The sequence below is a fragment of the Leptodactylus fuscus genome, chromosome 2 (genome assembly GCF_031893055.1).
Source record: "Leptodactylus fuscus isolate aLepFus1 chromosome 2, aLepFus1.hap2, whole genome shotgun sequence".
Classification (NCBI taxonomy): domain Eukaryota; kingdom Metazoa; phylum Chordata; class Amphibia; order Anura; family Leptodactylidae; genus Leptodactylus; species Leptodactylus fuscus.
The window spans coordinates 76,909,907-76,922,314 of NC_134266.1; the positions used below are offsets into that span (position 1 = coordinate 76,909,907).

Below are 12,408 nucleotides of genomic sequence, written 5' to 3' on the forward strand. Positions count from 1 at the left end.
TATTAAAGTTGCTTTTTAAAAGAAAGCATATTTGAGGAAGATTTAGAAATAGCAAATTTTACCTTGCTTGGTGGTGTTAGGATTGGGTCCCGCAGGGTCCACTCTCAGTGCACAGCGCCACCTGCGGGTCAATCTTACCCTCGCCCTCAGCCTCATGTAGTGAGGTGTCTGGAGTGTAAGTCCAGCTTTTGGCCCACTGAGCATGCTCAGGCCTATTGGAGTTGCTGACAGGCTAAGTGCCACTTTTTGCCTACTGAGCATGAGCAGTGAGGTCATGGCCACCGCCCTGTTGGGCGGGGACTCCCCTTTAAAAAGTGTAAGCCGACACCTGCCCGGTGCTCACACTTTGTATCAGAAAGACTGAAAAACTTAATGACAGTAGTTGCAGGGAAAGGCTCCAGTGTCCAGGCAGGGTTCCAGACTAGGCCTCGGTGTGGGGTTCCTCTGCTGTTATCTGGGTGCTGGGTAGTTAGGACTGGTAAATCCTGAATTCTGTCAGCTCTACACCAAGGCTAGGAGCAGTAGAGACTGTTCCAGCCTGTAGAGTTGCAGCAGGTTGGTCTCAGGAGATAGCCTTACTGCACTGTCAAACTTCAGTGTTAAACTCCTAGCTGTTGCAGGAACATTTGTGACTTTAACTGGCAGGTTTTAGTTGCACCCTGTACACATTGGGAGCTGTACCGTCGCATCCGCTCAGTGAACTTAACTGGCGTTTGTGTGTTGCTCCTTGTGCACACTGTGCTGTACTGCCATATTGTTGCGCTCAGGCAGACGGCCGCCCATCATAGAGCCTGTGGATCTCGCTGCAGTGCCTTGCAGCCCAGAGGTTCTGTTGTTTAAAAATTATTTTATTTATATACACAGAACCGTAACAGGTGGCCTCTGGTCCTCAACAATGAAATTCAGCTGGAAAATGAAGTCTTATAGGCAGTGTTCAATGGGAACCAGCATCAAGATGCCATGTATTATAGTACCATGCCATGTACAACTGACAGTCTAGAACCCTGAAACAACTTTGTATAGATATTAAAACCATTTCCATGTGTGGCACAGTGGTTTAGTGTTTAGCTCTGTTACTTGGGACCTGGGTTCGAATCTGGCCAAGGGCAACATCTGCAATTTGTTTGTCTAAACTCCCTGTGTTTGCTCTGAGTACTCCAGTTTAATTTCACGTGCCCAAAATGTAAGATGCTTACCTGTAAAACAAGACCATGTGGGTGCTGGGGATGAGTACCTAAACTCTTCAACACTCCTTGCGCTTTGAGTCCCTTTTGTGAGAAAAGCATATAATAACTGTTGGACATATGGGCTTTGACTCAGAGCATTACCCCATATACCTCAAGGATATCCCCAATAGGTTGTCAAGAGCAGCAGGTTGAAATTCCTAAATATTAGTAGGCATGAAATAGTTGGACAAGCCAGAAGTCTTCATAGAGGATCAAATCAGAATCCAAAGATGTAATAAATAGTAGACATGACTTGGTATAAGATGAAGAAAGCATGATGACAGAGAAGCCAAATATTAGAATGTTAGACTTGATAAAACAGACATGGAGGTAGTGGCGTAACTAAAGTTTTGTCTGGGGCCCGCTGCTTCATCCCTACAGCGAGTTCTTGATAGTGATGGTTACGGGAGCTAAGGAGTTTAGTCAACCATAGTGTGGTTAGCGTAATCTTTGGTTTTCCTTGGCTTATGGGCCAGATGGAAGCTAAAATCTCAATACTGATGCCAGTGCTTATGGGCCCAATAAGGCTCCTGGGCCCTGGTATAACTGCAAGCTTCTGATATATCTGTATTTGTAAGTATTAAATCTCATGATTTCCTGTACTCAGTTCATCTAAGGAACTTTTAACAATTCAGAAGCTTAAATATTAGGGACCAGCATACTTTAGTTTTACGGACATTCCTTGACTTGCCGTTGTCGATATTCTCACCATTAACATGAATATTTCTTGTTCAGGAGGATATCTGAACATAATGTAGAGGTGCAGCGTCTATATGAAGAAATGGAACAACAAATGCGTGAGGAAATTAAGAAATTAACAAATGAGGTAAGCAATTCTTTGCATTTCTTATTAAAGGGTTATATTCATTTTGGCAAATCATGACTGAGACAGGAATAACGTGAGTCCCAACCACCATTGCAGTACTTACAGAAACACGTAAGGGCTCGTTCACATCTGCGCCCGGTCTCCGTTATGCAGGTTTCCGTTTCCTGCATAAAACAGAGCAGGAGACGGAAACCTGCAGGAGTCTTTCTCACCCATTCATTTGAATGGGTGAGAAAGCTGTCCGGCTGTGAGCGGCAGTGAGCGTTTTGCGCTCTCCGCTGCGAAACCGGGTTTTTAATCCGGACGCAGAGTCGGACACGCAGTACTCTGTGTCCGGATTAAAAAATCCGGTTTCGCGGCGGAGAGCATAAAACGCTCACCGCCGCTCACGGCCGGACCCGGTCTGTGCTTTCCGTCTTCTGGCATGCAGAAGACGGAAAGCACAGAACAGAGAGTAGAACGCAGGTGTGAACCTAGCGTAAGCGGCACTGTTCTACATTATTTCCATAACTCCCATAGAAGTGAACAGAAGTTCTTGCAACAGAGTAACAATGTTTCTGTATCTCCATAATTATGGAAACAGTGTAGCTAAATGACTATGCTGTTTTTGTAACTCCCATTGAATAGTATTGGAGTTAAGGAAACAGTTTAGAGCAGCACTGCCCTCCTGTTTCTGTAATTCCCTGCAGGTCAGGACTTGAGGTTGGTTATTCCTGTCTCAGGCATGATTTGGTGAGATGGAAATAACCCTTTAAAATTATGGAAATTCGCATTGTGTAATTTTTTATACCATTGAAAACTAAAATGTGAGCAAAATTCTTATTTTTATAAAGTACACTTCAAGAAAAACCTATAAATACTTGATGATTTACAATAAAAAAAACCCTAAGACTCCTACCTAGAATGGTGCTAGAATGATGATTCCTTGACTCCAAGGGTATATTCATGGAAGGGATGGTGGGCCATGTGCCCAAGATTCAAGTTGGCAGGCTCAACTCTAAGAAGTCACTCTGCCAGGGTATTCAGTTAGGGGATCAAAATGAACCTTTTACCCTACGTGAAGAAAAACTGTAGTACTGTTCTCCCTGATAAGAAAGCTGCATTCATGCGGAGAATGAATAAAGAAACTCTAAGTATTTCTTTAACGCTAAATGTGGTCAGCCAGAGACATGTATATCCTCTTCACATAATGAAGCCATGTAGCTATGTCCCATCTCCCTATGTCTGTCAAAAGTCCTAATCAAAATTGATTCTTACTGGAAAAGAATACATCTATGTCATTTATAGGTGAATATGAACAAAGTTATAGTGAACAATAAAAAGACAGATACAACAAGACTTGAAACAGCCCCCTTCCCCTAAACGCCAGGATCTGAGCATATAAAATTTCTGTTTCAAAGAAATGACCCTTATTTGTCAATACTTTGTTATTATGACCTTTCTAGAGCAATACTCGGAGCAGTATCCACAATAAGGAAATGAAGAATGCCATAGAGGTGAAAAATAGTGAGATGCAGCAGCTGGTTTCTGTACAAAATGAGGTAAGACAACCAACTGGAATATCAATTACAATTTTTCATACATATACAGTATGTAATATCACATCAAAAATCTAATTAAATTAAATAGAAATATTGAGAACCACATGGGGGAATTTACTAACCCATCTATGCTACAGTAGATGTGTGTCACTGTGGTGCATCTTTGTTGTACGGACCTATTTTGCACCAAAGCAGCACCATATTGTTGATTCTGCGCCCTGATCTACACTTTTTATGAAAGTGACACAGCAGATATCAAGCGTGGTTTAACAAATTTACTAAATGTCAAGTCTCACCAGTAAAGTGGCGCAAGCTATACCTGAAACCTATGCTAGTTCCTGAACCTTTGACTAATTCAGGTACATATCAAACCTGCAGGGGAATTAAAACTGGAGTTGGAAACATTGGTCTGAATTAATTTCCCCCCATTGTATTAGCAGTTCATTGGTAATAATTATTCGTAATTACTGTTGTTAATAATTATGGCTATAATGTATTAATCATTTATGATAATTGCATAGTAAGTGAGATGTAATGAGTTAGCTCACTATGGAAAAGAATAGAGATCCTATATAATGGCAGCCAATAATGTTACTGGTGATCAGATGGAGATCTTGGAGATCCCACACGGAGATTTTGTATTGCGGTTCTAGTTGCCAGTTATGTGCACACACTTTCTGATTGATCGATTTGTGGTCGTAGTCTGCTGTATTGTCTGTTATTCTAAATAGTGTAAAGTACGGGCAAAATCGGGTGCTTTATATCATATTGTAATTGCTGATTACAGCTAGAAAAAGAGCTTCACAATCTACGAAGTATGGAACAGGTCACAAAATCAGAGAACGAGAAACTAAAAAGAACCAACCAAGATTTAGAACTTGATTTAGAGAAAATTCGCGATCAGTTGTCTGAAGCTCAAAGTTGCCTGGGTGAGATGAAGCAAAAAATGGCTCAACAAGAATATGAAAAGTGAGTAAAAATAGTCTTACGGTTATACATGGCCATATTTAACTACTGTTTTATAGAACCATAATAAAATTTCCATGGAGATACATGAACCCAATACAGTATCTCCAAAAAACTTTGATTTCACATGTACATATACACATATACAGAGGTTTTTTTTTTTTTAAGTGCAGGGCTTGATAAATTTCCCCCCGTGCATTATGAGCATATGTTTGTTTTTGCAAATCCTGCACCTAAAATGAACCTGTCATCATGAAAATGCAGTCTGATCTGCAGGCAGTATTCTACACAGTATATGTTGTTTTATGTTTCAGTATAATTTAGAATGTATTCATATATTTTTTGTGCTTAGGATAAGTCATCTGGTCATGTGGGCAGGCCTATCTGGCAGCTAACTCTGTATGCACAGGTGGATTTAGGCTATCATGAGCCCAAGGTGCTATAAAGATTGTAGGCCGCAACCTGTCTAAACTTTTTAAGATGATAGACTTGAAGAGGTATCAGAACCACCAGAACAAAATGTAGTATTTCAGAGGGTGCTTGTTAGCTTTTTGTTTGTTAACATGAAAAAAAAAAAACAAAAACACCTTGAACCTCAGAATAACAGATTGCCTGCAGATTTTCATGGTGTTTGCTTTAAATTCCGTGCACCTAAGTCAGGGATCAGGACCTCTTCTGCCTATGGGCTCTCTGATGTTTATTAAAAAAATGATTGACCCAAGATCAGCCAAAAGCATTAGAAAGATACATAAATCTATATATTCTCGAACTTATATTGTCCCATTTAGAATTCATACATTCCCGTACTTACATTGGCCCAATAGAATCCATACATTCCTGTAGTTATATTGTCCCATTTAGAATCCATATATTCCTGTAGTTATATTGTCCCATTTACCGTAGAATCCATACATTCTAGTACTTACATTGGCCCATTGAAAATCCAGCAGACATTTCAGCTGGACCTTTTGCATTTAAAACAATTGTACTAAATTACAATTATATTTGTATATTTTACAGTAGTCGAACATTTTTTTTTTCATTTAGGGAGACAAAGAAAAGCGAAGAGTCAATAAATATGTCCAGTGCCCAGGTAAGGAACCTTCACCTAATTTGTTCGTTGTAAACATAATTCATAGAAAGGACCAGCAGACTCATTATAATAGATAATAGAAGAATGATGTATTTACCTGTTACTGGAGATGCTGGCAGTAGTTCCTGACAGAGACGATGCAAAGTTGTGCCACTCTTATCACTCTTAACTTCTGAAACACCACACGTTCACTATTCTTGTAATGAATATCAGTTTGCTGATTCAGTCTAGGAATTGCCGTTTCAAAAAAATACCAAAAATTACATATTTATTGGGGGCAGATTTCCACTAAGACATTAAGATGGTATTGGAAAAAGCAATGATGGGGTTGTTTGTTTTAGTTTCTTTTTAATTATGCCAAAGTGTTGGTGGCAAATGCCACTGCCAACTATAGATTTTGAAAGTGTTAAAAAATTGACTTCATAAAATAGCCACCAAAATTGTCCCTTTATGGTAGCAGATTCAGCACCAATGAGTGACAATTCAAAGACTTGAAGAAAAATTTGTCGCACACTATCAGTGTGGCCAGCCTGCTCAAAAAGCTACAATATCTTCTGAAATAGAAAGGATTATATGACCCTAAAAACACCGGGGAGGCAGAAAAGAATCAAGATTATCCTGCTAGGTATAGGAGCACATGTCACACCAACATTGTGTTGGAGAGTGACAGTTTACAAAATTTCGAGAATTGTGCACACCATCAGTGCGACAGCCATTTTTAAAAGTAATAAATAATTGAGTCTAGAAAAAAGTCACCAAAAAAGACCCCTTTATGTGTGGACGTGTGGTGCCAAGTAGTGTAGTCACAATATACACTCACTGGCCACTTTATTAGGTACACCATGCTAGTAACGGGTTGGACCCCCTTTTGCCTTCAGAACTGCCTCAATTCTTCGTGGCATAGATTCAACTAGGTGCTGGAAGCATTCCTCAGAGATTTTGGTCCATATTGACATGATGGCATCACACAGTTGCCGCAGATTTGTCGGCTGCACATCCATGATGCGAATCTCCCGTTCCACCACATCCCAAAGATGCTCTATTGGATTGAGATCTGGTGACTGTGGAGGCCATTGGAGTACAGTGAACTCATTGTCATGTTCAAGAAACCAGTCTGAGATGATTCCAGCTTTATGACATGGCGCATTATCCTGCTGAAAGTAGCCATCAGATGTTGGGTACATTGTGGTCATAAAGGGATGGACATGGTCAGCAACAATACTCAGGTAGGCTTTGGCGTTGCAACGATGCTCAATTGGTACCAAGGGGCCCAAAGAGTGCCAAGAAAATATTCCCCACACCATGACACCACCACCACCAGCCTGAACCGTTGATACAAGGCAGGATGGATCCATGCTTTCATGTTGTTGACGCCAAATTCTGACCCTACCATCCGAATGTCGCAGCAGAAATCGAGACTCATCAGACCAGGCAACGTTTTTCCAATCTTCAATTGTCCAATTTCGATGAGCTTGTGCAAATTGTAGCCTCAGTTTCCTGTTCTTAGCTGAAAGGAGTGGCACCCGGTGTGGTCTTCTGCTGCTGTAGCCCATCTGCCTCAAAGTTCGACGTACTGTGCGTTCAGAGATGCTCTTCTGGCTACCTTGGTTGTAACGGGTGGCTATTTGAGTCACTGTTGCCTTTCTATCAGCTCGAACCAGTCTGGCCATTCTCCTCTGACCTCTGGCATCAACAACGCATTTCCGCCCACAGAACTGCCGCTCACTGGATGTTTTTTCTTTTTTGGACCATTCTCTGTAAACCCTAGAGATGGTTGTGCGTGAAAATCCCAGTAGATCAGCAGTTTCTGAAATACTCAGACCAGCCCTTCTGGCACCAACAACCATGCCACGTTCAAAGGCACTCAAATCACCTTTCTTCCCCATACTGATGCTCGGTTTGAACTGCAGGAGATTGTCTTGACCATGTCTACATGCCTAAATGCACTGAGTTGCCGCCATGTGATTGGCTGATTAGAAATTAAGTGTTAACGAGCAGTTGGACAGGTGTACCTAATAAAGTGGCCAGTGAGTGTATACTGTAATTTCAAAAAAATTTGAGATACTAGTGTACCCAGCGCCGCACCTCCCATGAGATGACCTGAAGCGACCGCTTCAGGCAGCGCTATGCCAGGGCCCCAGGGAGGGCGACATTTTTGCTTACCTAAGCCAGTCAAGGACAAGCTGTCCTGGACTGGCTTAGCACCGAGCAGTGGATTGGGGAGGCCGCTGGAGCAGCGCTGCTCCAGCAGCCTCCCCTCACGCTCAGGCAGAGAGTAGGTCCTCTCCCTGCTGGTCTCTGCCTGCGAACGCCTCTAAGCCCCGTCCCCTTTGCTTTGCCCCACCCCCTTTGCTCCACCCCACCCGCTCCGCCCCCTCCTCCCGGGGGGGGGCAGGTTCACCCCTGAGTGTACCTACTGCCTAGTTTGCCAGCTAAAAAAAGCTTAACTATCTTCCAGAACTGACCATGAGGTAGAAGCCGTGGCGGAATTAGCAAAGACTGGGTCCCATAGCAAACTTTTGACTTAGGGCCCCCCCCAGCATAGCACCCTCTTTCCTGGCCCTCACACAGTACAACGTCCCACTTACACATGCTGTAATGTCCAAAAGTGGCCTCCAGACAGTATAATATCCTATAGCTGCCCCTTCTCACAGTATAATATTCCATACTGAACCCTGCTCACAGTATAATGTCCCATAGCGGCCCCTCCATGCAGTATAATATCCCTTAGTGGAACCTGTATACAGTACAATGTCACCTAGTTGCCCCTCTTCATACTATAACGTGCCACAATGGTCCCTCCATACAGTATACTGTCCCATAGTGTTCCTTCCACACAATATTATATCCCATCATGGTGGCCCGCACGGTGTTGCAAATATTGCAAAAATTTCAGGTCTTTTCAATGATATCACAAATTTTCATTCTGTAAGACAATGTCGATGAATGAGTCACAATAAGAATTTTACTCTAGTAAATCAACAAACCAACTGGACTTCACACGAGTGAAACTGTGACATATTCCAGTTTGGTTATTCATCAAGTTAAGTTTGTATTGAATCATTTGATAGTTGAAGAGATTATTTTATGCTATTTTGCCTTCTCATCTCTGCAAGAGGAAATGTCATGTCATTTTTGGTCTAATATTATGTGCAGATTAATTCCTCAATATATCTTCACAATGGTCAATTTTTTGACATACTTTTTTAATATCTCATGTATCGACAAAAAGATTTCTGCAGCTGCCATTGGGGGAACTTATTGCATGCAGAGTTATTTTTTGAGCAGCATGCGGTAAGATCCTAGGCTCCCTCTAGTGGTTGCTGTTGTCAATTAGAATTGTTAAATTTAACTTTATGGTTGCCTGAAAGAAAGCAATGGATTTGGAGCTGTATTTCAGAAAACAGAGCTCAAATTACTATAAGGATTCATTAAAAACAAAATGCTGCCAAAATTCTGTCTATGCCAGATTACAATGATTCTGAATCTATGTGTAGCACCTAGTGGTTGTGTTATGAATTGCAGCATCTCAAAAATGTGATTATATATTCCATTGAATTAAAATTTTTCAATGATATCACAAATTTTCATTCTGTAAGACAATGTCGATGAATGAGTCTCAATAAGAATTTTACTTTAATTAAATTAAATTGTCCCCATCCAAATTTTAGCTAAGGTAATGGTGAACACATTTATACAAACAGTCACGTTTATGTTGGAATAGGGACTAATAAGTGAAGGCTGACAACTATTTTATGTTTGTTGCCAGACTTTGTAGTAAATTTAGTTTTTTTTTAGTATACATGTTGTTTTTGCAATTGTTTCACTCATTCTAATCAAATTCCAAAAATATAACATAATACATTATACAGTTTTACCAGATTTTCTTCCAGGATACAACCCAGAAAGAAAAAAATAATGAGCAGGAGTCTGAACAAAGTGACCCACAAGAGTCTACAGACACGTAAGTAGGAATGATCTCAAACTGGCGTTCATACTGCAACTCTCATGTCAGAAACTGTCAAACAGGCTCATCAGAGAGGATCCATCTCAGACTGTCTTCTGTCTCGGGGCCTTTGATGTTTTCATTGAGAACACTTCACATTTACAGGAAACAGTCAAGTTCATGCAGTTCAGGCTTCTATTCCTATTCAGTAGAATTAAGTCTTCAAATATTGCTGTTATAGGTTCAAGGATAAGTAGGGAAACCTGCTCTACCAGAATATGGCGACAAAGTAAAAATAACCATCCAAATGTCAAACCATTTGGTGGATTTAATATTGTGCATAAGGATATGAGCAATTTACTGCAGGAACAAGCAGTATATTCAGAGACAGTAATAAGTAAGGAAATATAAAAGTGTGAAATTACTATACGAGACAATAAAATCTAGTGAACAAAGAAATTCATTGCATTGATTTGATGGGGATCTCATATATATACATATACTGTGTATTGTATATTATATATATATCCTATTAATGTGAAAGTTTGTGAGTTTGTGGGTTTGTGAGTTTGTGTGTTTGGATGTTTGGATGTTCGGATGTTTGTTCCTCAATCACGCAAAACCCGCTCCACCGATTTGGCTGAAAGTTTCCACAAACATAGTTAATACACCCGATTGCGCAATAGGCTACTTTTCGTCATAATAGCACACATACGTTTGTGCCAGGACCCCCACAAAACCCAAACTCACACCACCATCTCTGCAATCTCACACACTTTGGACCATAGCAAGCCACAAAATTCATATTGCCCTCTACAGCCTAGCCCCTAACCCCTCACAATCACATATACATATACTTTACCACTTTGTCCCTCACCCTAACAATACTCCAGGAGGCTCTCTTTAACGCTCCGGAGCAGCCATGTTTGCCAACCTCCACCGCTCTGAAAATCCGCGACACCGCCCACCCATGTCAATACCCCTAGGCGATCTAATAAATGCAAAAACAAAAACAAAAAAAAGGAAAAAAAAATAAAATACAAAATAAAAAAGTATTACAAATTCAAATCAGCCCCCTTTCCCTAGAACACATATAAAAGTAGATAAATACTGTGAAACACATACATGTTAGGTATTCCTGTGTCCGAAATCGCCCGCTCTACAAAGCTATACAAATATTTTGCCTGGACGCTTAACGCCGTAGCGGTAAACATACTGAAGAGTCCAAAAACGCTGTTTTTTCACTATTTTCATTATCATACAAATATCAATCAAAAGTGATCAAACTAATAGCATTTCCCGAAAATGCAACAACTAAAAACTACACCCGGCCCCGCAAAAAAAGACATCCGCCGACACAGACAAATAAAAAAGTGACTGCTGTCAGAATATGGCAACTTTTACAAACAAAAAAATGTCAACACACTACTAGCAGAAAATAACAAAGCATACAATGTCGTATATCGAGGTATATTCACTTCAAATACCTCTGTCCCAAAGACAGTATGTACAGTTTATACCAACACCATATAGCAGCTGAAATACAAATTACATTCAACACAAAAGTCTCACGTATTCTCTGAATTACAGCAAAAACAAGATACACAGTTACATTTCATATCCCAGACCTTATACACAGTACGAAAACCTTACCCGCGCCTGTATATACCCACTTTTACAATCACCGCAGACGAAGTCGCGGGTACCAGCTAGTATATAATAAAAATGAATCACTGTCATGCTTTCAGTGTATGGGAATGACAGAATAGAGAAGTGTTTGAAGACCCTGTCCAAGTTAATTTTTATCAGAGAAAATGTCTTGTAATGCAGTTCACTACAATGTAAGAAAATTGGACTAAAATGCAATACCGGATTCAGCCTATGGACAGACATGGTGTTTTTCTACAAAGAAAGTAAACTCTATATCCTAATGCTGGACAAACCCTTTAGGCTAAGGTCCCACATGATTTCCCGAAGCAAAAAAGTGCTGTGGGAAAAACCGGTTCTTCCCGCAGCACTTTGCACAGACAGTTCGCAGAAGTTCTTCTGTGAACTTTCTGTTTCAATTATACATATAGGGAACATGTTGAGAGGAAAGTACTTCACAATCTACTTTCCTCTCCGCATGAGTTGTGCGGAGATCTCGTGGCAAGCACACAGTCCCCATTATAGTCTATGTGGTCCATGTGCTTTTTCAGCACAATGCTTGCAAATGCTTTCGGTAGTCCATTCGGGGGGTTCCCATGCAGACTCCCCAAAAGGATTACCAAACGCAGATGTGAACGAGGGGTTAGGCTATTTTTCCACATTGTGCTCTACAGCTTTGCACAACATTATTATTATTATTATTATTATTTATTTAGCACCATTAATTCCATGGTGCTTTACATTATTATATTAATTCCATGGTGCTTTACATTTGGGGGTTACATACAATACACAGAATATACAGGTAGATATATTACTAACAATGACCGACTGGCACAGTGGGGTAGAGGGCCCTGGCCGCGAGGGCATACAATCTATAAACATCTGCTTGGCATTTGAATATTTTTCCTCTGGCCGTGTGGGAAGATACTTTGATTCGCTCTGGCACTTTAGAACTAGCTGTATACCAATACGTCTACTGGTTTTGTAGGAATTTGACCATAGTTTGTTTGGAATACATAATTTAGACTGTGATGGCAATCTCTGTACAAGACTGTGGAATATGAGCTATCAAATACATTATAATAATAATAAAAAAAATCATATTCACATGTACATGGGTTTAGGATTTATTTATTTTTTTCAGTCCTTTTCTATGGAGT

The 12,408-nt window shown here is 40.5% G+C and overlaps 1 protein-coding gene across 1 annotated transcript in view; it reads left to right on the top strand.

Annotated features, from left to right (window-relative positions):
* LOC142194059 (EF-hand calcium-binding domain-containing protein 4B-like) overlaps nt 1-12,408 on the top strand; it is a 51,997-nt gene that overhangs the window by 23,248 nt on the left and 16,341 nt on the right. The window contains exons 6-10 of the mRNA XM_075263086.1: nt 1,962-2,052; nt 3,498-3,593; nt 4,381-4,562; nt 5,607-5,652; nt 9,525-9,616. Coding sequence (XP_075119187.1) covers nt 1,962-2,052; nt 3,498-3,593; nt 4,381-4,562; nt 5,607-5,652; nt 9,525-9,616 — 507 coding nt within the window. The remainder of the gene's footprint in view (nt 1-1,961; nt 2,053-3,497; nt 3,594-4,380; nt 4,563-5,606; nt 5,653-9,524; nt 9,617-12,408) is intronic.